This window comes from Canis aureus, chromosome 32, assembly GCF_053574225.1.
Source record: "Canis aureus isolate CA01 chromosome 32, VMU_Caureus_v.1.0, whole genome shotgun sequence".
NCBI lineage: Eukaryota > Metazoa > Chordata > Mammalia > Carnivora > Canidae > Canis > Canis aureus.
This window is the reverse complement of record NC_135642.1, coordinates 12,351,056-12,377,481: the sequence shown is the minus strand read 5'-3', so window position 1 is coordinate 12,377,481 and position 26,426 is coordinate 12,351,056. Positions and strand designations below refer to the sequence as shown.

Here is a 26,426-nt window from a genome sequence, read left to right as displayed (position 1 = left end):
CATGAGGACTTTCAGTCCCTTGGCAAGGAGTGACACAAGACACAAAGGCCCTGGGACAGTTTCTGCTGGCCGACCCCCCGAGGACATGACCCAAGGTGAAGAGGTGCTATCTTCACCACACACCTACCTGAGGTGAAGGCTGGCAAACCAGGGATTTCACATTGTACAAGCAGGTAACTCTGGCCACCATGATGCCAAGAAGTCCACCCCAAGTTCTCATCTGCTCTGTCTCCTTTCCTCCGTTTGCGCTCTCCCTGTTTTCCTGCCCACTTTGTTTATTGGCCTCAGCCAGCCCCTCCACTACAAGGGTTAAGAGGGATCCCCAAAATAGTGACCCCTCTGCACACACCCCAACCCCCCCCCACAAAGATGACAGGACACACAGGAAACAATCCTTTTCTAAATCAATACAATTTTTCAAATTTATTTTTTTCTTAAAGAAGTACTAATCTCTGTCAAAAGGGAGGTGAGGAAAGGTCCTCCCTCCCTTGTAAACACTGAAATACAGATCTGAGAAACCAGGGTCGACACACACAAAAAGTGCATTTTACAAAATATCAACTAAAATATATTTTACATGAATTATGCTTCCATTGAAATTCTACCAGCTGCATTTTCAGGTTCGAAAAAATATTTCCACATCTAAGAGATTCCAAAAGCATGTAAGTACTGGGCAGCAGACCCCGCCTCCGGGGAGGAGGGGCCTTCATCTCCTCTCCTGCTGAGTGAGGCTGGGCTCCTTGGCAGCCAGGGCCCAGCACCCTGGGAATAAGCAGGCTCCCAGGCTGGCTCTTCAGAGCCCCCACGGCCACTCTGCCAACCTCTTTTACTGCCCCACGCCTTCCTCCAAACAGCTTATTCAATACAAGGGCACCCCAGCCCTTTCCCCTCCGGTTTGGGATTGGGCTTTCCACATGTAAATTCACCTCTGAAGCCTCCAGGCCTCCCCCAAGCCCAATGACCAATCCGGAGCAGCCCCGTCTTCTCAGGGATCCCACAGGGCCTGGGGATGCTGGAAATGCATCAAATGCTCAGGATGCTTTCACCTCCACCTCCAGACCCAGCCCAACTGTCCTCACCCGGTTGTCACCTCCTTAGCTGGAGCTGGGTCTGTGCCTGCCCCTTCCTAGGTGGGGGAGGAGGAGGAGGAGTGCTGCCCTCCTAGGCTCCTGCCCCCCCTCCCCTGTGGAGGTGCTCATAGTAGGGCCCAAACCACACTGTGCTCCTCTCCCCATCCCTACCGTGCTCCTCTTTGGTACAAATAGGAAAGAACCAGGCTGCTCCAGCCCCCTCACAGAGGGCCCCCTGGGGGGGGGGGTTAGGGCCTGGTCCCCCAGCAAGGACAACAGGGGGCCCAGCCTCCTAACCTACTCTGGGGAGCAGCATTAGTGAGAACAGGGCCCCTGGGCAACAGGAACAAACAGAAAATGCAGGTCCTTAGCTCCTAGAGTGAGTGGCTGCAGCTCAGCAGGTCTGTGGACTGATACAGTGTTGATTCTCGCAGGGATGTAAATTAGTGCAATCTACAAAAGACTAGGGTAAGGGGTGGCAGGGCCAGGGGAGCCACAGCACTCCTTTGGTTTGATTTCAGGTGGGTGTGGCTTGAAGAGTCATGTATGAAGTTCTGCAAGAGGTTTCCTAGAACCTCCAAGTGTAAGGCAAGAGGAAAAGTCTTCAATAAATCAGGTAGCAAATTTTCCTTGCCCCCTGCCCCCCACCCCCTCCCAGCTCCCTTCTGCCCTCCCAGACCCAACTAACCCCCTGTTGACCAGTTAGCTTCTGTGAAGCCAGACCTGCTGGATGGCCCTCACCAGAAGGCCGACAGGAAGCTGACTCCCACAAGCGGGCCACACCCATGACTGTCAGCACTGGGTAACTTGTCCCAGCACTAGGGGCTACTACAGGGGCAGAGGAGGAAGCCAGGGAAAGGCCCCGAGTCTAGAAAGAGAGTCTATGCTCTGGAAGCCAGACTCTGGGCTCTCTATTCCTCAAAGGAAGGAGCTCGGAGCTGTGCTAGAATCCGGGAGAGCCTGGTCCCAGGCTGATGGGGAAGCAGCGGGTCACAGTGGGTGAGGTAAAGCTGGCTCCCACTCCCCCCTCGAAGGGCCCAGGGGAGGCTAAAGAGGAGCCTGGTGGGCCTTATTCCTGAAGGACTCCCCCCCCACCCCGCCCCTGGGCCCCATCCTCCTCAGGCCAGGCCCAGCCTCAGGGAAGACTGCTTCTTCAAGTCTCCACCAGGGCCACCAGAGAGAGGCACCCAGGCCAAGCTGAGCGCTGCGACACTTTCCTTATACCCTGGCCTCCCCTTCCCTCCCCAGGGGCCCAGTCCCCAGAGGGGTCCCTGCCCTCCCCCCAAGAGAACCACAGGCCAGCAGCCTCAACCCCTGTGGCCCCTTAACCAAGTGCTGTGCTTCAAGCAGTACCCCTGCCCCAATCCCCCCCTCCCCCGCCCCCGGGCGGGCCTGAGGAGGCTACTGAGGGTTCTTGAGGATGCGGCCATGGCGGAAGTCATAGACATGGCGGCAAAGAAACACCAGCTCAGGGTCCGTGTCCTCGGGCACCGTGCGGTGTGGCGGGGTAGAGTAGTCTGCAGAGGGGGGCACCAGTGCTGTCTTTCGGCTCGGGAGGCCCTCGCCTCGGCGCTTGGCCATGGCACAGAATCTGCAGGGACAACACCATTTGCTGTTTTTACCACAGCCAGCTTTGCAGGAAGATCAATTCCTTCCCCACCCTGCCCAGAGCGCTGAGGCATCCCCTCCCACCCCTACGGGGGCTGCTGCTGCCTCCACACCTGTCCTGGGGGAGCACGTCTGCTGGGACCTCCCTCCCCACACCTGCCGATTCTCCTCGAAGGTTCTGAGATCCATACCGTGACCACCCCCAAACGCTGCCCCAACCTCTCTGCTTCAGAGGAGGGACAATTCATTCTCCTACAAACATTAGAATGGTGAAAGGCGGCAGTGAGGAAGAATGTTCTGGGAGGTCAGGCCCTGCGAATGAGATCCTTTTGGGAATCTCAAGCAGCCCCTAAACAGCCCTGGGGAGTCTAAGGGGAGAGGCTAGCCAGAGGCACAGGGCACCACCCACCTGCAGTACTCAGCAAAGGTCAGCACGTAGCACTTCTCCTCAATGCAGGCCACACTGTTCTGGTCCTGATGTCTTGACGCAAAGACTTCATTCTGCAAAGGCTCAAGGAAAGAGAGGAGAACGTTGGTACCAGGGCTGGCAGCACATAACTCCAGAAGCAAGGCAGACATTAGCTCTTCTGCTGGGAGTCCTGACCTGAGAGAACTCCAGCTAGTGCCCAGAAAGCCAGGGAGTATCCCAGGAATTTCAGCCTATCTGCTCCTCACCCAGTGCCCACCCCAGGACACCCCGCCCAGTCCCATACTACTTGGGAAAAGCCAAGGGCCTGCTCCAGCAACCCATTCCAGGGGAGGAGAGGGGTACTGGTGCCCATCTCCTGAGGAGACGGAAAGCCCAGCAAGGGAAACAAAGTAAAAGGGAGCCCCGGTGGGGACGGAGTGACCACACCGGATAATACTACCTCTCCTAACGCACTGCTTGATAGAGTGCCCAGGGGTGCCCGGAGTCTTTTCTCTCCTCCCTCCTTTTAAGAAAAAGGTTACTATTCCCTTTGAAACATACATTGGGGCAGTGCTGGGAAAATCGGCTAAGACCCAGGCTGGTCTGTGGCATCTGAGATGACTATGACTTGACTGCCCATGCATGGCTGCTTCTCCAAACCATGTTCGTGGGGCCACCACTTCTCTCTCCTGGACACACTTGCCAGGCAACTCACCTCGTGCATGCTGGGACTGCGGCCTCCCTGTAAGTGCTCTGGTCTGTAATACCACAAGAGGCTCATCATCAGTTCTCCTAGGGCAACAAGAGAAGCAGTCAAGGCTTGAGCTGGCGACCTCGGAGTTACTTAGACAGGCAGGAAGGCTGGGCTACCTGCCGTGGAGTATCATCCAACTTCCATACTTGGGCCAATCCTCCAGGCTCCAGCCACTCACATCCCCTGCCTCAGACCAAGCCGGAGTCTGAAATGCTCTCAGGTATGGAGGCAGAAAGGGGAAAAGGTACTGACAGGTGAGGTAGGGGGACAGGTGCCCAGGTGCTGGTGGCTGGAAAGGTTAAAGAGCTGATCCAACCCAAACCACAGGGCCATCTGCAGCCCTAAGCAGTAGACAGATGCCGGCTGAGTGGAAAGCAGACTCTGTGCCAACAGCAGGAAGAGACTAGTGCCAGGTCAGACTCTGGGCAGGGGGTACCTGATTCAGGGTTCTCCCAGAGGGCAGAGATCTTGGCCACATAAGGTGTGGACGTCTTTCGTGGGCCTGACTTGAGGAGGACGGTGTCCCGGACTCGGATCGTCTCTCCATGCCGCTCCACCGCCTGGTAGCTCTTTCGGATGGCTGGTTCTGGTTCATCCTAACAAACCAATGATGCAGACAGGCTGATGGGGGCCAGGTTCAGAGTGAGGAGGGGAGGAAGGAGGGAGGGAGCAAAAGACATTCTCTCTGTGCTCTCCTCAGGGCAGATGAACTACTGAGGATGGGAAATTGCAAAAGTAGTTTCCATTGTGGCCTCTTCTCCCTCATCCTGGCTTTCAGGGGCAGGATAAGAACGGGAGCTCCCCATGGTTGGAGAAAAGACAAAAAAATCGGAATACAGGTGGGAAAGTGGCCTAAAGCCCCTGGGGCTGTGCAATGACCACCAGACCCCAACAGCCGGTTCTCTTGCTCCAAGCCCCAGCATCTAGAAGGTTCTCAAACTTCCTATTGGGGCAGTTTGGATTTGACCCTTAAACCTCCACTGCTAAGTGGTACGGCCCTGGGCAAATTACTTAATCTACTACTATGCCTCAGTTTCCCCATCTGTGAAATGAGTATAGAACATGGGATATGCACCTCACAGGGTAGCAGTGAGGATCAAAGCACCTTAGAAGTGCTTGATAAAGTTTAGTCAATACTTGTTTCATCAACCCAGATGTTCCTGTATCGCTCATTTTCTCTGCCTATCCCAATTTTCCCTATACATGCTTATCCAAAAAACCTTCATGAAAGCCCACCATTTTATAATCTAGAACAAGAGACCATATGATCGGGGAGGAGGGATAAAGACACTTCAGATGGCTTCCCTGAGAGTCACCGACAGAGATGGGGGCCAGCAGGTGTGACAGACTGTGTACCCCTCCCCTCCCCGAGACACGCGATACAGGATCGGCAGCGGGAGCTGGGGGAGCAGGCTGGGCCAGCACGATCAGTTCCCGGAGTCTAAGTGAGCAGGACCCCTTGTCACCTCTCAGGCTAGAGCCAAGGGTTCCTGGGATTCCCTCACAGCAAGTCCTATGTCCCCAGTGCCATCCCTCCCTTCTCCCATCAGCTAGCACTCACCAAGACATAGACCGCCTTCTCACATGCAGCACCGACGGGCACCCAGCCATTAGTGCGGCGACGGCGACGGCGGCGTGGGCGCGGGCGCTGGACACGTGGCTGCTTGGGGTGGCTGGGCCTGCAGGCGGCCTTGCTCCTCGCGGTGTGCCTACAGCTGGAGCCTGTGCGTAGACCTGACTTGGAGCCGCTAGGAGGCTTGGCGCTCTGAGGGCATGCGCGGGCTACGGTCTGGGGCTCCGAGGTGGGTGTCTGAAGATGGGGGACAGGCTCTGCTGCAGGTGGCACGCTGGGCACAGGGCATCCCAGGAGGGGGTGGGCAGGTGAGGCAGGGTGGCCAGCTTCTGGGAGAGGAAATTCCAGCTGGCCTAGGGACCTGCAGCCTTCTGGGAAAAAGGAGAGAGGGGATTAGGGCAGGTAAGGACAAGCAGTAACCCCGCTGGGCTCCCTGCTTTCAGAGCCCACTCCTGTCTTAATTCTGAGTGTCAACCCAAAGGTCCCTGAGCAAGTGGAGTCAGAGGCCTTTAAGGTGGATTGTCAGGCTGACTGGCTAGGGGTTTCTTGACCCTGGAGACTGGCCACAGCCCTCTCCATCTCCCCCTTCTAGCCTGAAAGAAGGGGAGGTAACGGGAACAGTGTCTCTAGCTCTGACTTAATCTTCTCCAGGGCTTCCACAATGCTTAGGAACAAGGGGAGCCAGAGTCAGCCCATGATATGGATCCCAGACCTGCCACTCACTGGCTGTGGGACCTCAGGCAAGTCACGCTGCCTCCTAGGGCCTTGCAATAGGAGGAGGAGAGGCAAATAGCACATATGGTGTCCTAGATGTTTTTATCAATGGATTAACTCATTTCATCCCTACATCAACCCTATGTGGTAAGTACCATTACCACCATTCTGTAATCAAGAAAACCGAGACACAGAGCAGTTACCGGCTTATCCCATGGTCACATGTCTAAGGAAGTGGGGGAGAACACTTCACTCCAGGCAGTCTGGCTCCAGAATCTGTACTCAATTACATGCCATGTGGCCTCCCATATGTAAAGCACTCAGAATAATACCTGGCACATGGTGCTTACTGGTGTTCCAGGGCAAGGGGTTAGGGTCTTGGGTCCTCTGGATTAGGTGTCTAGATGTGGGAGAGTGGTACAAAAAAGAAGGAAAAGCCCAAGCAAAAGCCTGATCTCATTTCTTAGAGCTCCAACTCATGCCCAAACCTGAAACAACCAGTCTGGCCAGTCAACTGGTCTATAAAGTTGTTTTATAGACCCCTACAAGGAGGTTGTGGGGTGGTGGCAGGGAGAGCTCTGGTAAGGCCTAGCCTCTCACTTCATCAGCAGCAGGGCAGACCTGCCAGACAGGATGGCTCTGATCACCTCATTTCTACCCAGGCACCAGGGATGGAGGCTGGAGAGGCATGAGAGGACACTCCTAACAGTTTAGGGGGAAGAGATCATCATGGGGGTGTCTCATGGGCTGCAGTGCAAGCCTCTCAGGTGTCTGGGCCTTGCTAGGAAGGTAGACACCAAAGCCACAGGCCCTGTTAGCATCCTGTCTGTGCCAGGGTACTCTGTCTGTTCTTAGTGTGTGCCCACTGTTTGCCCCTAGCAGATGATGCTACATCTGGGTACTACCTCTCTTTCAAGGCATGTATGGGGAGGGTGAAGCAGTCCTACTGCAGCTGGCACCACCTACAGGGCCTGGTACCCACCACCCTTCCCAGGACCACTGAACTATGCCAGAGTGCAGATGAAATGGGCTCCTGGAAAGCAGAATTCTAGCTCTCCTTGAGGAAGGCAGAGAATTATAGGAGTAACTTGGCAAAAGCCCTATTTTCAATATCTAACTTGCTACTCAAGAGTATGAGAACGGGTATCCCGATGGGGAGGGAGAGGTGGTTCCCCTGCCCTGGCCACTGTCACAATGTTACCTAAGTGCCAGGCCAAGAAACCTCCATACATGGTGGAGACAGAGCAGAGTTAAGAGCTGGACACAGCATGAAACCAGGGGGAGTCCTCCCTTCTTGGAGCCCCCTACCTCCCACATAGTAGCTAGACCTCAAGGAACCCCACCCCAATCCATGGCCCAGCCTCCTGGGACACCACAGCTGACTCCCTGGGAGATCCCACACCTAGGAACATTTACCTGCTGCAAAAGGCATTTTGTAGGGGCAGCCGCCACAGGTAGTGCCAATGTGGGTAAGAGATGGGGGCAACATTTCACAGATGCTGTATCCATTCACTCCAGTGTCCTCGCTAGAGCAGTAGCGAGAGCCCCAGGGAGGGTGCTGGAAAGGGGTGCCTGCAGGCACTGAGCTTGGTGCCAAGAGGAGCCCCTCGTTAGGTGCAGCCACTGAGGACAACTTGCCCTCGGGAAGCATGGGGCAGGGGGCATAGCCTCCACACTGCAGCCCATCTTGGCTGCAATACACGTAGAAGCTGCCCAGTGCAGTGAGCTCAGGCCGACCACACAGGCCACTGTAGTGGGCAGGGTTGCCAGGCATCGGCAGCGGGGACAGCTGGGGTGCAGGGAAAGAAGGCTGGTGCAGTTCCTGCTTGGGGGCAGGTGACTCCTCGCCTGGGCGCCCAGGCTCTGGCTTCAAGGCTGCCTGCCCACCCATCAGCAGGGGCAGGTGGGGGCGGAGCCCTAAGGGGCTTTCCAGAGCCTTGCTCAGTGGCTGGTAAGGTGGCTGGCTGGCTGGCCCACGAGGGGTGGCAGATGGCCATGGCTCCTCAGGGTGCCTCTGCCAGCCAAGTGGGCCCACCGCCTCCCCAGAGCCAGGCCCCTGCCGGGCCTTGGGATAGTTCTTCCCATGGACCTTATTATTAGCCCACTTTGGCCTCGGAGCCCTCAGCGCTGGTGGTTCTGCAGAACGCCCATCTGCTTCTGGGTGGGCACGAGGTGGCCTCAAGGGTAGCTCCCGCTCCTGGCTCAGCTTCAGGAAGGCAGCTGCATTCAGGCTGGCCAGTCTCTTGGGTGCTGGGTCACCGTCTCGACGGGCACCATCATCAGGTGCTGGCTCTGGGGACAGGTCCCGACTTCCTCCTCCAAGGTCCCCTAGCCGGGGCCGTTTCTTGGAGGAGGACCAGCCCCCAGCGGCTCGGTCACGGTCCCGGCTGCGGTGAGGGTCGCCCCGACTGCGACGGGTGCCCACCAGGCTGCTGGCATCCTCCCGCTCCAGCAGCAGGTTATTGAGGGCCTCTGCATTGAGGGAGGCCAGGCGCCTCTTGCGGGGCTGGGTAAGGCCAGTGTCCTCACCAGATGGGGCTGGGCTCGGGGGCTTGGGCAGGTCAGGGGGCAGCTCATCAGCCTCATCTGCACTCCGTGGGCCAGCCACATTCTCCAGGCGGGTCAGCAGCACTTTGCAGGCCTTGGGCTTCTCAGGAACCAGGGGGCGCTTCCGCAGCGGGTAGTTCTTGCGGCGCCCTGTGAGGTGTCCTGGGCTCTCGGGCATGCCTGCTTCCACACTCTCTGCCCCCTGCTCCATATTGCTTCCTTCCATCTGCAGGGGCTCCCGGCGGCCAGTGGGGCCCGAACTCAGCATGGGAAGGGACTTCCTCCGTGTGTGTGTCATGGAGTACTCCCAATCTGCGGGGCAGAAGGCAGGCAATGAGAGAAGCCCACCGTGACCTGCCCTGCCTGCTCTCTGCTCTTCTGCAGCCCATCCACTGTCACCGCCCCCTTCAGTCACTTTGGCCTTGCCTCACTCATCCCATCCACAGCCCGGATTCTCCCAAGACCCCTCTTCCAGAGTGCAAAGGTCCAGTGGGGTCAGTCTACCAACAGCTGTGTGAGGACTGGCTGCCCACTCTTCTTTTTAGCCTAGGGTCCTGCTTTGAACTAAGTAAGCCCTTCTAGTGCCTATGGAAGGCTGCAGACTCCAGGATCAGAAGACAGAAGGCACTGGGGGCAAAGTTGTCAGTTCTCTCTACCTGTCCTTGTCCCACTACTTATCGCAGGTCAGGAAAAGGCTCTGAGGGGCACCTGGGTGGCTCAGTGGTTGAGCATCTGCCTTCAGCTCAGGTCATGATCCTGGGGTCCTGGGATCAAGTCCCACATCAAGCTCCCCACAGGGAGCATGCTTATCCCTCTGCCTGTGTCTGCCTGGTTTTTCTCATGAATAAATAAATAAAGCCTTAAAAAAAAAAAAAAAAAAAAAGCAAGAAGCTCTGAAAGACATTAAGCCAGGACGGGGCTTGGGTGTGGGAGCCCATCTGTTCCTTCAAAAATATTATCAAACCTTCCCCCACCTTGGGGCTTCTGAGATTGGCCACAGGAAGATAAGGACATGGACAGGAGCTAAGGTGAGGAACCTGCCTGCTGGGCTGTGGAGGAAAGCAAAGTCCAGCCGGTGGGGACACCCCCCAGGCATGTAGAGCAGGATGGCCATAACCGGGATCTTGCTGAAAAAGTCCCCTGAACGGAAGGCCTGGCTTTGAGGAGTCCACGGTCAGGAGAGGTCTCAGGCAGCCCCACGAGCCAGCCCCACTTTGGTTCAGATCCTGGGGAAGGGCGGCCCAATCTGTGTCTGTGCCTAGAGAAGGATGTCCCTAAGGCAAGGGTGAGCATTCCTGGGTAGGAGCCCCACATGACAACACACATATGACCCCCCCCCCCCCCCCGGCCTCTATGAGTTAGGGAAATCAAGTATTAAAGAGAAGAACTAAGAGGCAAACCAAACTGGGGCTGCCTTACTAGTCCTGCCCTATTTCTCTGGTCTCCCTCCTGGTAGGCAAGATGCCAGGAAGAGAGGAGGACAGGGTCGGGGGTGGGAGCGGCAGAAAGCCCAAACCCTGGAGAGAAAATGCCCATGACCAGACCGGCAAAGTGGCATCCCCTCACTTTGCTCGGCAAATACTCCCCTGCCCCCAACATACCTGGGGCAGCGTAGGCCCCTTCCCGAATGAGAGGCCAGAGCTGGGCTGTGTCCTGGAGGCTGGCATGGGCAAGGCAGTGAAGAACTGGCGGGGTTGGGGGTGGGGGGTGTCAGTGTCAGTGTCAGTGGTCAGGGACGACCAACCGAGCTGTTCACTCCCCAACCCAAAGCAAGGTGCTGCCAAATAAGGTGCCAGACAAGGCTCTGCCCTCCCAGGCACCCTGCAACCCCTCCCCACCCCGCAGGCCCAGGCTTTCCAGTGAGATTTCCCCACCGCTATTGTTATTCATCCTCCCTCTCCCAGAGGCTGGGAGCAGTCCCCGCTGGGCCAGGATTTAACCCTGAAAGCCCCAAGCCTGAAGGCTCCCAGGCATTCCTGAGCCCTCCCTAGCTGGCTCCCGTGGCCTTGAGCCAGTGGCCGGGGTCACTGGGTACCTTCTCTCCACACACATGCTGTACTAGTTGAGAAAGAGTGCTCGGAAAACCAGGCTGAGGGCATCGTGGGTGTCAGGCCCAGAAAGGACTCGGAAAACTGGAAAAGGGAGGCAGGGTGCCAGGCGTTGCTCTGACCACGTGCGGGGCCCTGCTGCTGCCCAGAGAGCGGGCTGGGGCGAGACAGAGGCCCAGGAAGCAAACCCATTCCTCCCCCCGGAAGCCGAAGCACAGCCGGGAGGGTCCTAAAGAACCCCAGGAGTCTGCCAGGCTCCCTAACACCCCCACCTCCGCTTCCAATCAGGGTGGCTGCTCCAACCCTGGTAGCTCAGCAGGCTTATTAGCGATGCCTCCTCTCACTCTCCAAAGCATCCTGGCTGCTTGCAATCCACAGACCCCCTTCTCAAACGCGGGGCACCTCTGTGCTGGACAAGCCCCAACAAAAGGCACATCTGCATCTCCTAGGAAAGCTGAGGCCCAGCCCTCCCCCACCCCCGAAGAGCCTGGAGTCGGAGACAGAGGATTCAGGATTTGGGAACAGACCTCACAGCTGAGTGAGCACCGAAGCCCCTCAACAGGCCCCAAGTTACCAGAGGAGTCAGGCCTGGGAATGGCTGGGGGCCAAGGCTGAGGTCACCTGGGCTTATGGCCTTTAAGGACATGGATACCAAGTACGGAGCAAGGAGGGGCCAGATGGGAAAGAGTGAGCTCAGGGAGGTGCCCACAAGCCTGGCAAGCAAAGGAGCTCTTAGCGAAGAGATGGCTGGCCTGTCCCAATGGTCCCGTCGTCATCGTCATCACTGCAACACCCCCCCACCCCGAGTCTGCTGGTGGACCAGCTACAAGGGTAGACCCTGAGATACTCGCCCCCACCCCAACAGTCAGAAGATCCTAGAAGGGAGAGGTTGGGAGGGGAGCCTGTCCCCAGAACTCAGGGATATGTTCCTTATGGTGTCTTATCCTGTCACCTCCCATTCAGCTCTGCAGTCCCTCAAGGACACCTACTGTCCTCGGATCCCAGGAAGCCTCTAAATCACAGGGTGCAAGTCACATTTCCAAATCAAGCATAAGAGCCTCCTGCTAGTTTCTCTTGAATCCACCAAATCCCTTGTCACCAGCAAAGGAACTCTTAGCTTTCATGTGGTGCCTAAGGCAGCAATGTCACTCACCATCCTGAGGAGAGGCTGGGGTCTGCCGCCTGCCTCGCTGCACTCCCATCTGAGGAGAGCGGGTATGAGTCATGCTTTGAAGCCGGACTTGTGAGAACTTCAGCTGCAGCTTTTCCCTGGGGTGGGGCTGGGTGGAGGGGGCTCCCCTCTAACCTGCAGGGGTGGCCCAGCTGGGGGGGGGGGGCAGAAAAGCCTGGGAAAGCAGGACGAGTGGCTCCCCTTTCAGCTCTGCCAATCCTCCTGCTGTTCCGTCCCCACCCACCAGCTAGACCAAGAACTTCCAACCACTGCCAAGAGACAAGGGTGCCTGGGCTCTCTCAGCGCCACCCTTCTCTTCAGGTAGCCTTGCCCTCCCAGGCATAGATAGTCTAGGTCCCCTTGAGAGAAGGTTCCTAGGAGGGCCTCCCCAGGGCATATTATTGCTCACCTAGACTGTGTCAAGCTAGCACTACTGAAGAAAACCAGTCTGACTGTCCCCAGCTTTTTTTTTTTTTTAATATTTTTTTTAATTTTTATTTATTTATGATAGTCACAGAGAGAGAAAGAGAGGCAGAGACACAGGCAGAGAGAAGCAGGCTCCATGCACCGGGAGCCCGACGTGGGAATCGATCCTGGGTCTCCAGGATCGTGCCCTAGGCCAAAGGCAGGCGCCAAACCGCTGCGCCACCCAGGGATCCCTGTCCCCAGCTTTGATCAGAGAACAGCCAGCTGCCATGAAGGAGAGTGGCCAGTGTCCTCCATGCCAAAGACCTAGCAAACCACAGGTTGAAACCAAAATCACAAAGTGTACCTTAAAGACAGTAAACAGGCCATCAAAGGCCCAGTCAAATTGTCAATACCCCAAACTCATATCTGTCCAGGGCTAGGAGTCCTCCTCACAGAAGCAGAAAGGGAGGGAGGACTTGGCTTTTGCCCTCCAGCTGCAGCGGCCTCATGCACCTCTCTCTCTCTCTCTCTCTCTCTCTCTCTCTCTCAGCACACTCAAGGTGCTGTTGTGCAAGGGAGAGTCAGAGGCCTGGGGAGTGTGGGCTGCGGGCACCACTGCAGGGAAAACCAGCAGGTCAAGCCCAGATCACTCCTGCCAGCAGAGACGGCCTGGCCCAGGACAGGAAGTCACCGGCCACAGTTCCCCCCCACACACACACCTTACTCAGCTGTAGGCGGTACACCCAGTCAGGACCCAGGACTCTGCCCACTACCCTTCCTGAAACCTCTCTTACCCATTGTGCTTTAAGTTCTGCTTTTCAGGCTTTTGGGATTATTTTTCACAGGAGGAAAGTGTTCAGGGGGGGTCTTAGGCAAAGGTAGGCTAAGTGGTCACCTGGGTGAGGGTCCACAAGTGCCCTGACCCGAGCCACTTCCCTCCAAATTATACCCAAAGTCACACAATTGATACTGAGTTAAGCACTGCCTTCCTTTGCACTCTCTCTTGGCATAACCTCCCCCAAAGGAATAACAGGTTTTCATGAGCACGGAGTTTCTTAAATCTCCTATAAGAGAAGAAATGCAGCAAGAGCACAAAGGCAGGCTCCTGTTCATTTAAGTGCAGTTGGTATTACTTCACGAAGAAACAAGTGAAGCTGCCAAAACTCAGGATAAATCCAGGTTCAGTCACGCTGGTATCTCTTGAATCCCCTATGGCTGGTAAACTGGAAAGGAGCAAACCTTCGAGGGAGGCAGACCTCGATTTGCATGCCAGCTCTGCCCCTGGTAAGCAACTTACTTTACTTCCCTGAACTTCAGATTCCTCATCTAAAATGGATACATCAGGGGTGCCGAGCTGGTTCAGCGGTTTAGCACCGCCTTCAGCCTAGGGTGTGATCCTGGAGACCCGGGATCGAGTCCTATGTCGAGCTCCCTGCATGGAGCCTGCTTCTCCCTCTGCTTGTGTCTCTGCCTCTCTCTCTGTCTCTCTCATGAATAAATGAATAAAATCTTTTTTAAAAATAAATAAATAATAAAATGGATACATCAGAAGGAACCTTAAGGGTAGTGGTGAGGATGACATTAGTCTCTGTGCAGGAGCCCAGTGGGGTAGGAAGCAGGCAGGCCAGCGTATCCCCCAACCCCGCCTTCCAGACCCACGGACAGAGAGCAGTCTGCCCTTGGCTTGGGGAGTTCCCCACACCAGGAGCCGAAGCTATCGAGGCCGTGAGAAATCTGAAAACCCAGCCTGCACCTGAACTCTGCTCTGCTTCTATTCTGCCAAAGACACCCAAGTGTCAACCCCAGAGAAAGATGGAGACACTGGGTGGGGGGAGCTCCTCCTTACAGCAGTGAGGAGACAGGGGCAGAAACTGTCCCAGCAAACCCTAAACAAGGCTCCAGGCCTCTGGGAAATGCTCAACTGGATGGTGAAAGGCCCAGGGGATGCGGCCAGGTGGCAAGTTTTGCCAGCTCCTGCCATCTGACTGCTGCTTCATACGAGCACCCAGAGAGAGCAGAGCACCCAAGCCCCCCAGGTGCTGACCCGAAGAGAAAGCGGTGGCCTGGGCCGCTGGCCCCACCGTGCCCCCCCGCCGATGCCTGTTCAGCCCCATCTGCTGCGGGCACCGGACTCACTGTGCAGTCAGGCTGGGATCCTGGGACACTTGGGCAGGAAGCACCCACCCCACCAGAGGGAACTGGCTTGATCCATCTGGAAACAGCTTGTTATATAGATTGCCTTCGGGTCTGGTGGCCATCTGAGGAGCTGGGTCCACCCTGGAAGGCACCAAGCCTATCAATGGCCTGTCAGACCACCTGCTACTCACACTTCACACCAAAGGCTCCCAGGAGCCCACAGCAGCTGTGCAGCGAAGGTTCACACCCACCTCACGTTGGGTCTGGGACCTTGGCCAACCCAGCCCGGCACCCGGACCCCGTCCTGGCTATACCTGTCTACTTTGACCATCCTGGCAGGAGGGCCACACAGGCCCAGAGCTGCACCCAAATATCCAGAACCCCCACTTACTTCTGGCTTCAGACACAAAGCCAAACACCCTGCCTCTTGTAACAGTAAAAGAATACAAATCTCAGGGGGGAGGTAGGAGAGTTTTGAGTCCAACTATGAACGGACTCTCCAATTTTATATGAGAATTGCAATTAAGTACAGGAATATAGGTAACAGTAGAGCTAGTGGAATCTCTTCCCTAGAAACTGCCAGTGCCCCTGCAGGTAGGGGCTGACAGAGAGGTGTACCCCTACGATCTAGAAGTCAGCATACACATGTGGACCACTGAGCTAGGACAGCGGGCAGAGGCACTGTGTTACTCACATCATGGTGCTCTGCTTTGAGAAACTCTAACCTGAGAAATTAGAAGGGAATCGCATGCAATGCAAAACTAGTCTCCGGAGGGTTTCCTTTAAGGCACATGTGGCTACCCCGGGTCATCTGCCTTCCCCGGCCTTGTCCTCCCACCCAGCCCTGGTGCACCAGGGAGACCTGAATCTACCGGTGGTGGTCGGCTAAGCCAGAGCACCTGCTGCTCACTGCCAGGCACACAGCATCTCCTGTGACCTTGCTCATTCAGCCAACATTTGCTGCCCTCTCACCACAGCCTGACACAGCAGATGTGAGACCTGCTGGGGCTAGAAGCCACTTGGTGCTACTGCTAATCCTAAGTGGGCTTGGTTAACAGCTTGAACTGCTCTGAGCCTTGGTATCCTCGTCTACACAGCTGGGTTGTCGTGAGGATCAAGTTAAACGAGAACGTGTGCAAAGTGCCTAAGTGCCTAGCAGAATACCCGGGGTAACAAGAGGTGTTCAATAGGAGCTCATTCTCCTCCCTCCTCCAATATGTCAAGTATTAGGCCAAATGCTGAAAAAAAAACTTAAGACAGACTAGGAAACTGGAGCTTGGATGGGTAGGAAGGAAGCCGAGACAATGTGACACAGACTCTAACAGGGTGTCCTGTCCAGAGCCTGGTATGGAGCACTGCAGCTCCACAGCAACTTCAGAGGGCAGACGTGAGCCAGCTCTTCTCTCGGACACATACTGAGGGCCAAGAACTTTGCTTCATAAATGTTTAGATGTAGGAAGAAGGAACAAAGAGTCCAAGTCCTGGGACACCTGGGTGGTTCAGCGGTTGAGCATGTCTTTGGCTCAAGGCATCCCGGGATCGAGTCCCACATCCAGCTCCCTGTGAGGAGCCTGCTTCTCCCTTTGCTTATGTCTCTGCCTCTCTCTCTCTGTGTCTCTCATGAATAAATAAAATCTTTAAAAAAAAAGTCCAAGTCCTGAGGCAGGAGATAAGTACAACCGTTCCCAGACTCTCCTTCCTTGGCTCTGTGGAGGCTCACTCCAGCCGGAGGGACAAGAGGATTCCAGGCTAGGTCTCCCTGAGACCTACCCCTCCCAGACCCTACAGCGCCCAGATTGGGCGAGAAGCAGATCTATACCTGAAGCAGGACTCATCTGCTCTGGGCAGTTAACGGTGTGGGAGAAATAACACAGCAATTGAGCCGGGGCACCCCAAAGCCCAGCAACAGGCCCTCAGCAAACCAAGAGAAAATGTCATGCTTTTGATATACAATTTTCAAAAAAGACAACAGCTCCCCAGCCTGCCCCAGGCACCTACTCAGAAGGGCAAAGCACAGGTGTTCGTTCAACCACTGGGACACTCCGGGAACCAACAACTTGGATTTCTAAGATGGTCCACCAAGACTGGACGTGCTATCTCTCGTCCTGAACAGAGGTAACTGGCTGGCTGGGCCAACCTGGGAGCCCTGCCCTCCTACTCCCCAACAGAGTGCTAACCTCCTGAATGAGCCAGCTACAAGGAACAAGACCCAAGACCAGCCCTTCCCAACGCTAGCAGAACCACTAGGCAAACCCTCCAAGAGTTCCTGAGACCTAACACAAATACCTTATAGGTAACTAATTAACTAAGTGATTAGTGCCACCTTCATTAGGATGCAAACTCCATGGGGACAGGTGGGCTCTGCTGGCCTTACCACGAAATCTCACCCGCAGGGCTTAATAAGAGCTTGTTGAATGAACAAAGATCTGGTTGCCCACCTGCTCCACCCCATTTAACATTTCTACTCTGGACTGATGGCATCACTTGGGAACTCTGACCCCCCCCCCCCCCCACCAATGCTCCCCTACTCCCAGGAGCCCACGTGGCCTCTTCAGTGTAATCAACAGTTCAATAGGGCTACTTTGGGGAAATCTCTCCTATTTACATAACACAACCCTCTTCCACTACCATCCTCTTCTCTCTCTCCCCCAACTTGCCCAGCTGTATCTCAGGAAAATATTCCACTTCTTAACCCAAAGCATTAAGCAAGCAAGGGCGGTACTTAGAGGCACCCTGGTATCAAGACGAACGTCAGGGATATTCAGGCGAACTCAGCAGCAAAGAACCAGAGTTAGCATTATCAGTCTCCGAATCTCTTAAGTGTGCAGGGTAGGGAATTCCTGATTCACCACAGAGGCTTCTAGTCTAACAGGATGGCTAATGTTTGTCAAGCACTCACTGCGTGCCCAGCACCACCCTGAACACATAACATTCACTCTCATTTATCCTCGCAATAGCCTCACCAGGGGGTTGTTACCATCTCCTCCCAACGAGGAGAAACAGGTACCGAGAGGTAAAAGAACTTGGCCACCCTCCTGTGCTGTGGACAGCAGAGGCAGGGCATCTGGTGTCAGTCCCAAAGCCCACACCCCCTCTGCAACACGGGACAGCTGCCGGCTCACAGACTAACATTCCAGATCAACTTGCACAGACCATTTCGCTTTTCTGTGTTGTTTTAATTATTGGTATTAACATCTTATTCATTTTTCCTGATTTTTTTGCCACAAAGGAACTGAAGCTGTACTCCAATTAAATGGCATCGGTGGGCCGGCCAGAGAACATACATATAATTTTACAAATTGTTCCTACAGCAAAGTCTGCCCAAGGCCCCAATCAACTTGCACATGTGCTTTGGAGAAAAACCCATTTCATATCCTGGAAAGGGGTAAAGGCTTCGAAGATATGTTGTCTTGGTTTTTACAATAAATCCAAAAGAGAAGACTATAGACTCCACTACCCCGCATCTCACCACATCTCTTGAACCAGATGAAATCTTCCTCCTGCCCGAAACTGCAATAAAGATTAAAATTTGGTCAGCACACTCTGAACAGCCACCTTAACATTCAAAGATGTATTAACTGCCCCATGGCTACCTCTCTTCGGGCTGAGTAAATCTAAGTCCTTTCAGTTTTCTCTGAAGATCATCTCTTTTAATCATTTAACCCACTTTATAATTCTTTTCTACATTTTGTCCAATCTGTGTGAAGCCCTCTGGGCACAGGGCAGGAGACACCCCTCGCTTGAGGAGGGCCTGCCAGCTCTGACTCTGGTAGGAATGTGACTCCATCTTCCCTTCTGGCATGAAACAGCACCCTAACACCTTTCCCGTGATTTCTGCAAAAATCCTCCAAACCCTAATAATTCACCTGTGGCCAGGTGGGAATGTGATTAACAAACTGAATCTCCCTCCCTCCCCCTATCCCATCTTAGGGAGGTTTCTGCTGGAAGAAGGGCCCAAGTGGGCACCACTCCTCTCCTCTGAAGGCAGGAAACTGAGAGCCCCATGGTGTGGGGGGACAGCAAACAGGCAGCAGAGATGGAAAGGAAGGAGGAGCGGCCCCCACCACTCCAGGTGAGATCCTGGGGTCACAAAAAGCGGAAGCATACCTTAAGGTCCTACCTACCACCATAACCCAGGGCAGGGGGGTCAAAGCACCTTGCCACCCCCAAATCCACTGGAAAAGAAAAGGAAATGAGAAAAAAAGAAGTAGACGCCAAGTTCCTGCCTGGCATTGATCCTGTTTACTAAGAGGAGTCACTTATTTTTCCGTTCAGGTAACTTGGTCACAGTGCCTTGGAAAAAATTCCCATTTCAAATCTCAGAAAACCTCCGACACAAACCCATTCTTTTATTCCTGTTGGATCAGGCCTGCCAAGGATCTCAAGGACAACGTTTTTGTGTTTTTGTAGGACCCGGAGTCAGGTGGATAACCAACCATCCTCTGCAGGTGTTTCCCACTGGGAAAAATGGAATCTGGACGAAAATCCTTCCCAGGACATAATACAAAGTCCTGGATATGACTCCATCCCGAGGCCTGCTCACCAAACCCACAGTCCTCTGGTCCTGAGCTTCTATAGCACATCACCTAGGGCAAGGCACAAGGCACCAATCCCCCACCCTCCCCACTGGAAGCCCAGTGCCTGCTGCTGCAGAGCTCAGCTCAGCTGGGCAAAGCCGAGGGGGAGACTGGAGCCCTCAGTGCAGCTGAGGGGGCTTGTCCAGCCAGCTGACTCGGAGCAGGCCTCCTCCACCCATTAGCCAGTTTACTGCTCATTAGTGGTAGTACCAGGACATGAGCAGGGGGAAACATAAAGGAGCTGAAATTCAAACCGGCCCATTTTATTCCAGTTAGGTGCCTCCCATAAAACCAGGCAGGATTTCATCCACCAGGATCTCCCTGGACCCCTGACCTGGGGAGGTCGACACAGCCCAGAGGGTGAGGAGCTGCAGAATGTCAGGGCCCAGGGCATCAGGAGGTTGGGTTTCTAATTTTCATGAGCTCTTGAACCATCTCTGGATCTTCTGTCTTTTTCAAAGTTAACAAGCACTCTAGCCATGAGCCGGCTCATCGAGTCAAGGGCATGGACCCCCCAGAGCAGGAGTGATGGGGCTGCCCTCAATTGTGGAAGCACTCTCTTGTCCCTCCAAAGTCTCCAGTATAATGGCAAGTTCACAAAGGAAGTGAGTCTTGCCAGACTGTGCTAGCAAATTCCCATAAATACTTGGGCCAGGGTAGCACTGCTTATGTAAAATGCTTCCCCATTGAGAGATGCTGCTTTATTTACATTCTTCACAACCCATTCATAAAAAGGAGGCCCTTTAATGTTGGGGCTGTTCATATAATGCTCCATAAACCCAGCAGCTTCAGCTGGCAGCCTTAGTTCAACACAGACTACCTCTCAACTCCAGAGACTTTTTTTCCCTTAAGATTTTTTTTTCTTTAATGACTCACCTTGCGACAGGGCGCTGAGGCCAGATGTTGCTGAAGCAAGGCCAAGAGGAATAAGGACAGATAAAATGAAAACACACAAGGCCACCCGAATTCTGGGAGAGAGAGGTGGGGAGAGATGAAAATCAATAAACTGAAAATCTCCATACAACTTCAATGTGAAGTACGTGTACTGGGAGGCTGAATTCCTTCCAGGGTTACCGAAACTTTCTTTGTGGATGTCAAAACCATCCCCAACTTAAACCTCTGCGTACCACAGAGAGAAGAGGTATGGAGGGGATTTTTTAACACCCCCCCCCCAAAAAAAGATGAGGGCTCCTTCTACATTACAGATGAATAAAACAGTCATTTTCTCTGCTGCTTCACAGATGGCTTCCAGGGCCTGTTGGATCCAAGAAGAGCACGACTGGCTCAGGGTAATGAAACTCAGGCAAACCCCGGAAAAGAGGAAGAACTGTGTTGAAGGACTGTGTTCTAGGACGCACAGCAAAACAGCCTGCGCAGTTGAGGAGAGAGCCCAGGAGATGCATTCGGAGGTAGCCAGTCTCCTGCTTCGGTAGAAGCAAGGAGGGAGAAGTAGTAGGGATTTTTTTTAATTGACGGGAGCGGTCTGCATTGCCATGGCAACTGTGAGGGGTGGCCTTCCCGCTTGGAAGGGAAATGCTGGCCCATTAATCATCAAACTGGGGCACAAAAGGGAGGTTTGGGGGAAAGGGGATGGATGCAGAATTTATTTTTTTCACTGTCTAGACTCAAACCAGTCACCAGTTCTTTCCCATTTCCCTCATGGTCCAAGGTTTGATGGTAAACAAAAACGGAAGTTCCAAGAGAGCTGGGATCATGACTTTCCCTTCTGATGGGTCCGGCGTGGGGCTGATAGTGCCTCTGATGTCAGCGATAAACACCTCTTCCAACGCCAGTCGGATAAGTCCGGTCCAAGGGCCAGACCCAGGAATCTTTTTTTTCTGTTCTCAAAACCGTGTTTTCTCCCTCATTTACACCCAGGATTGAGAAGAGATCAAACATATGGATTCATTTAGCATGGACAACAAGGAAAATTGCATAAGAGCAGCAAAGCCGGGTGGAGAGAATGGCCTGGTGGGGTAGGAAGAAAACAGGATTACAGCCCTTTTCCAATTCACGTCTATATGGTGTCATATGAGCAATCCACAGGACAGACTCTCCACCAGCCGGAGTGTCAGAAACAACAGCTAAGTTTTATTTGTTCCCCACACTAAGGCACCCCAAACATGCCCTATCTATATGCCTTTGACAGAAAAGGTTGGAAACCACCAAGGACTCCATATTGAGCATTTCTTTGGAAGAAGGGAAGGTTTCCCCTGTTCCCAATCAGCCAACTGCATTTATTCATTCAACAAAAACAACATGCAGAGCAATATACCAGAAGTCCTAAAATATTCTCCCCCCGCCACCCAACACACAGGTTTAACACTCACACTGTCCCTGCCTTTAAGAAACTTCCAACCTATAAAACCACTCAAGAAGACACCATGTTGAGGTGCCTGGGAAACTGTTAGTTAAGCATCTGCCTTCAGTTCAGGTCATGATTCTAGGGTCTTGGGATGGAGCCCCGCATCTCACTGAGCGGGGGACCTGTTTCTCCCTCTCTCTCTGACCACTGCTCACCCTGCTCGTGCTTACTCTCTGTCAAATAAATAAAATCCGAAAAAAAAAGAAAAAGAAAAAAAGAAGACATCATGTTAAAAAGTACAGACTCACAATCTCAGAGGCAAGCAGTGTTGCCCTGGAGTAGCCTGAGTGACAGCAAAACAATGACAACTAGGATTCAGGTGGGAAGAGAGGAAGGCAAGAGGCACCTCACTAGGGACAATGGGAGAAACCAGCAAAAGCAAAGATGCGGGGAGGTAATTGTGCCTGGGGTGGCTGGGGGAAAGCCTGCATGGCTAGAGGAGAACCATGGGGGATCTGTCTAGGGTCAGACTGCAGGAAGAAAAGAACCACAGAAAGTGTGTGGACAAGGGAATGACATAGGAGACGGAGTGCTTTAGGAAGAATGATCCAGCAGCTGTGTACAGACTAGATCAGAAGGGCCAGAGGAAGCAGGAGGGAAAAGGCGGCCAGGACAACACAGGCCTGCCTTGGGGACAGCAGAGCAACAGAAAGGAAGGAGATAGGAAAACCAGACCAACTCTTCAATGAAGTAAACTCTCCAGAGCAAACCCTCCCAAGCACCTGAACAGACGAAGAGCCTGTCAAGGTGGGCAACACTGTTCTGGCAACTCCCCCTTATACTCCAGTGCTCACCAGGTCACCTCCTTCTGACTGCCTCCAAAAGAAATCACATACTGTGTAGCCCTAAAGGAGGCAAGAAGGCCCTGAAATTCTTCATCATTCTCTGAATCTTAGACATACAATTAAATCCTCTCAGAACAAACGTTAGTCTCCTGCATGAGATAATACCTCCCTTTCCCACAAGCCTCAACTCCACCCAGGCTGGGGTCTAGACCCTTCTGAGGATGGGGTCGGGGATGTGTGGGGCCGTGAATTAACTCCACGCCCTTACTAAGCAAGGCTAATATGTAGCTTTCCCAGGGTGGGATTACAGCCAACCCTAGCCAGGAGCAGCTCCTAACCAACCAAACAGCTACCGGAGGTGGGACTTGAACCCAGAATCTTGGCAAAAGTCAACATTGGAAACAGTCTGTCTCCCCCGGTCTTTGCGATCCCAACTCTTCAAATACGTATACAGTCCCATGAGGCGCCCAGAGAGTTAGTTCTGAGTAGGTTCTGACAAATGGAAAACAGCATCCAGCTCAGAACCGATCACTGGTGGGGACAGGCACTCAAGAGCTTACGCCACCGGTTCCCAAGTGTCCTCTAGCTAGCCAAGGACAGTTGTGTCCCTCCAGGACATGTGCTCCCTCTAGGGCCCTTTCCTCCTTTTTTTCAGAAGACATGGGAGTAGAGAGGGTGGTAGGAAAAAGTATCTCAGATGGCACAAAGGGAAAAGACCAAGAACCTTTTCATTTAATCATTAAATTCCTGCCTGGGTTTATAAACTCCAGCTTCTCATTACCCTTTGTGAGTACCTTCTTGGCTAAAGAAAAGTGCTGAAAACAGTTGTGGATGGGTTGCTGGGGCACGTTTTAGGGGGGCATCTTCTACCAGTCAGCCAAATCCCACCAGTCTTCTGCCCTCTTGAGACTGTCGACAATGGGCGACTAGATGTCCCAGGTGGGACTAATCCTCTGTCCATGGGCACACTCTGCTTGCTGAAACCCCTCATTCCTAGCAGGCTCTAGAGTGTCTCACCAGACTGTTGCCTAACCGGGTCGCCACCGGCCAGGCCCACCGCGTGCACAACCCCACCTCTGCCCCTCTGCTCCAGCCGGGTCGACCCCACTCTTCCCAGAACCCGCAGGCGATGCGCGGCTGGAGCCGTGAACCACTGCCGCAGCTTCTCCCGGCGGGCACCCTGGCCCCCGCAATCCCTGGGGCAGAGTCCGGCCCTGCCGCCCGCCCCTCGGGGTGGGTGGCTCGGACCTGCTCCCCTCCCCGACGCCACCACCTGCGCCCGCTCAGGCGCCGCCTTTGTCCGGCGCTTCACCGCGGAGCGGGCCCCTCGGGCCCGACCTGACCTGGCCCCCGGCCCCGGCGGAGAGGCGGAGAGGCGGGCAGGGCCAGGCCAGGCCGGGCCGCGAACACGGGGTCCCGCTGTCACTTGGAGGCGGTCTGACAACTTCGATCCCCCCGCCCCACCTCGGACTCGGCCGCCGCTCCGCACGGTCTCCGCCGGGCCTCCCGCGGCCCACACTCGCTTCTCGAACCGGTTACCTTCCGTCTTCCGCGCCTCCCTTCCTCCCAGGCCGACAGGGTCGGGTCTACACTACCCCCGGCCCCAGTGTGGCCCCCGGCCCCAGCCCCCCATCAGCAATCACCGGTCAGCTCCCAGCGCGGGAGGGCGCCCCCCACCCTGGGCGGGCGATCCCGCGGCGCCGCCCCCGGCCGCGGCCCCTTGCCTCGGGGACCGCGATGGGGGAGGGGGCGCGGCGGGGGGGGGGCGGGGGCCTGCCGCCCGCGCATTCGGAGGCGAGCCCGCTCCACCGCGGCGAGGAAACGACCGGCGTCCTCCCGCCCTCCGCGGCCCGGGACGCCCGCGCCGCCGCCGCCCGGCCGAGCTGCCACCCTGCGGCCGCCACCCACCCCGCCCCCAGCCTAAGAGGCGAGCGGCCCCCGGGGGCTGTCACCTCGAGGCGCGCGGCGCTCCCCGATGGCGGGACCGTGGCGCCGGACCCGGGGGAGGGAGGCGGCGCGAGCAAGCGAGCGGCCGCACCTGCTTCGCGTCGTCCGTCCGTCCGTCCCTTCCCGGGCTGGCGGGGGCGGCGGCGCGGCGCGCTCGGTGGGGCGCGCTGACGGGCGGCCGGTCCTCTCCCCTCCACTCGTCTGCCTCCCTTGCTCGCTCCCTCGCGCCTGCTTGTCCCTTTCCGCCCCCCCTCCTCGACCCCGGCCCCTAGCTCACCCGGACAGCGGCGCGGACGGCGCGGCTCTGGGCGCCCGCAGGCCCCGGCCGGGCTGGAATCCGGCGGCTGGAACCCCCCGGGGGCGCTCAATTCCCGGGCTCCACGCTGCTGCGTCAGCGCCTCCTCCTGGGGGCCGGGGCCGGGCGGGCGGAGCGGGGGCCGCGGCCGGGCGGGGCCGTCGGGGGGGCGGGAGCGCCTGGCCGGGGCGGGCGGACGGCGGGGGCCGGACGGGCGGGGCAGGCAGCCGGACGGGCGGGCGGCGGGGGCCGGGCTCCGGGATCCGCTACGCCGCTCGCGGTTCCCCCACAAACTCCCCGAGAGCGGAGCCTCCGCCGCCCTCCTTCCTGCTTCCTCGTCCCCAGCCAATCAGCGGCGCGCCCCTCGGCCAGCTCCGCCAATCAGCCGCCCCGCCCTGCGCTGGCCCCGCCAGCCAATCCGGCCCTCGGCTCCCCCTCCCGGTCTCCGACCAATCAGAACCGTGGGTCGGTCGTCCCAACGCAGGGGGCAGCACGAGGCGGCCGGGGGAGGCGGTGCGGGGAGTGGTGGGGCCTGGGGGGAGGGGTACGGTGCCAAGGGTGGTGGCGGGGGGTGGTTTTCTTTGCCGGCTTCTTGGATTTTCTCTTCGGTTGCAGAGCCCGAGCCGATATCCCATGGTGACCCGACCCTGGAGCCCCTATCCCCCAGCTGCTACCCCCCCCCGAGAAATTTTATATCGCCCCCGCCCTGGCCGTCACCCCTCTACATCCCCTTACCCCCTTCTCCTTAGCACCCACTGTAGAAAACTGCGGGCCGAGAAACACCCCACCCTCGCCAGCGGCTGCTGCCTCCAGGGCAAAGCCTCGGGAAGACCAGCCGAAAAAAATCAAGCGAGGACAACCCCCCTTTCCTGCAGAAAGGGCCCCAGACTCCAGCGAAAGGGCCCCGACTGCTGAGAAGCCCCTCCCGCCCTTGCCTCATCTTTCCGACTTCCCTGCCTGCCACGTCTCCTTTCCTTTCAAGCAAGGTCGGTCCTAGCTCGGTAACCCCTCACCCGCATCTCTTTTTCCTCTTTCTCCCCTTCACCTACCGCCCCCCACTCCAGCTCCTAATTCACCTTTCTCCGAAGCAGAGTGTGGAACCCTCATCCATTCCCAGCTGACAGCAGAGCCTGGTCTGTGAGTCCTTGACACCCACACACCCTCTTCCACCACCGCGGGCAACATCTGAGCTCTCCGGGGGAGGGGGGAAGGGGCGGGCAGCCTGACAGCCCCGGCTGGACTCCCTCCCTGGCGTCCCCAAGCCAGGATGGGACCAAGCGTGGACACTTACCTGGCTTCCTCCGAGTCACCGAATGCTGTGGCTCCGTCTCACACCCACAGACGTGCCTTTCCAAGCCCAAGCACGCTCGCGGGGTCAGCGGGGTGGGTGGGCACAACGGGCTGAGGTCACACGGAGGTGTGGGAGGTCCCTGGGAGGTGCGGGAAGGGGCCGCGTCTTGGGCAGCTTGTGTCGCCTCAGTCGGCAGAGGGCTTCACTTCAATAAGCACTGGCTGTGCACATAGTAGGTTCTTGAGAAATGCTGAGTCCACCCCAGAACAAAGCCTCATTCCCAATTCAGGCGGGGGAGGGGAGCTTTGGGAGGTAAAAGGAGCAGCAGCAAAAAGGGTAGTGTCAAGTCACCAGAGCGCTGGGAGCAGCCCGGGGAGGGGCTGGGCCGAGGACGGCCTCTGGCAGAGAGAAGCACCCTGAGTGCTGAGGCTGTTTGAGCGGGTAGAGAAAGCCAGCCTCCCGGTGTGGCTGAGGGGCTCCTCCTGCACCACACATGCTGCCTAGCCGTTCCTGGACCTTGAGACTCCAGCACTCAGAAAGGCAGCCTTTAAGACGATCAGGGCTGCTAGCCTCTGCGGCGGGGGGAAATAGAACTCTAAAAGATGGTTTCCCCATCTGCCTCCAGAGCTGTCAAGGGGGCCCAGACAGTCCAAGCTGTGTTTGGAAACACGTTTAAAGAACCTGGTCACCCCACAGGGGAAGTGTGTGAATGAAAGCTGAAAGCTAAG

The 26,426-nt window shown here is 56.0% G+C and overlaps 1 protein-coding gene across 12 annotated transcripts; it reads right to left on the bottom strand.

The window, feature by feature from the left end:
- Positions 1 to 392: 392 nt before the first annotated feature.
- Positions 393 to 25,890, bottom strand: BAHD1 (bromo adjacent homology domain containing 1). Of its 12 annotated transcripts, none has more exons than XM_077880626.1 (11): positions 24,390 to 24,543; positions 19,892 to 19,983; positions 17,908 to 17,948; positions 10,277 to 10,360; positions 9,717 to 9,949; positions 7,545 to 8,987; positions 5,403 to 5,785; positions 4,278 to 4,437; positions 3,803 to 3,879; positions 3,088 to 3,188; positions 393 to 2,661 (listed from the first exon to the last, which is right to left on the bottom strand). In XM_077880626.1, exons 5-11 carry the CDS (start codon positions 9,787 to 9,789, stop codon positions 2,472 to 2,474), a joined length of 2,427 nt encoding a protein of 808 aa, XP_077736752.1. In that variant the 5' UTR covers positions 9,790 to 9,949; positions 10,277 to 10,360; positions 17,908 to 17,948; positions 19,892 to 19,983; positions 24,390 to 24,543; the 3' UTR covers positions 393 to 2,471. The 12 variants fall into 12 exon arrangements, with proteins under 12 accessions (XP_077736752.1, XP_077736753.1, XP_077736755.1 ...); XM_077880627.1 differs by having other exon boundaries at positions 9,717 to 9,933; XM_077880629.1 differs by having other exon boundaries at positions 9,717 to 9,901.
- Between the last annotated feature and the right edge of the window lie 536 nt (positions 25,891 to 26,426).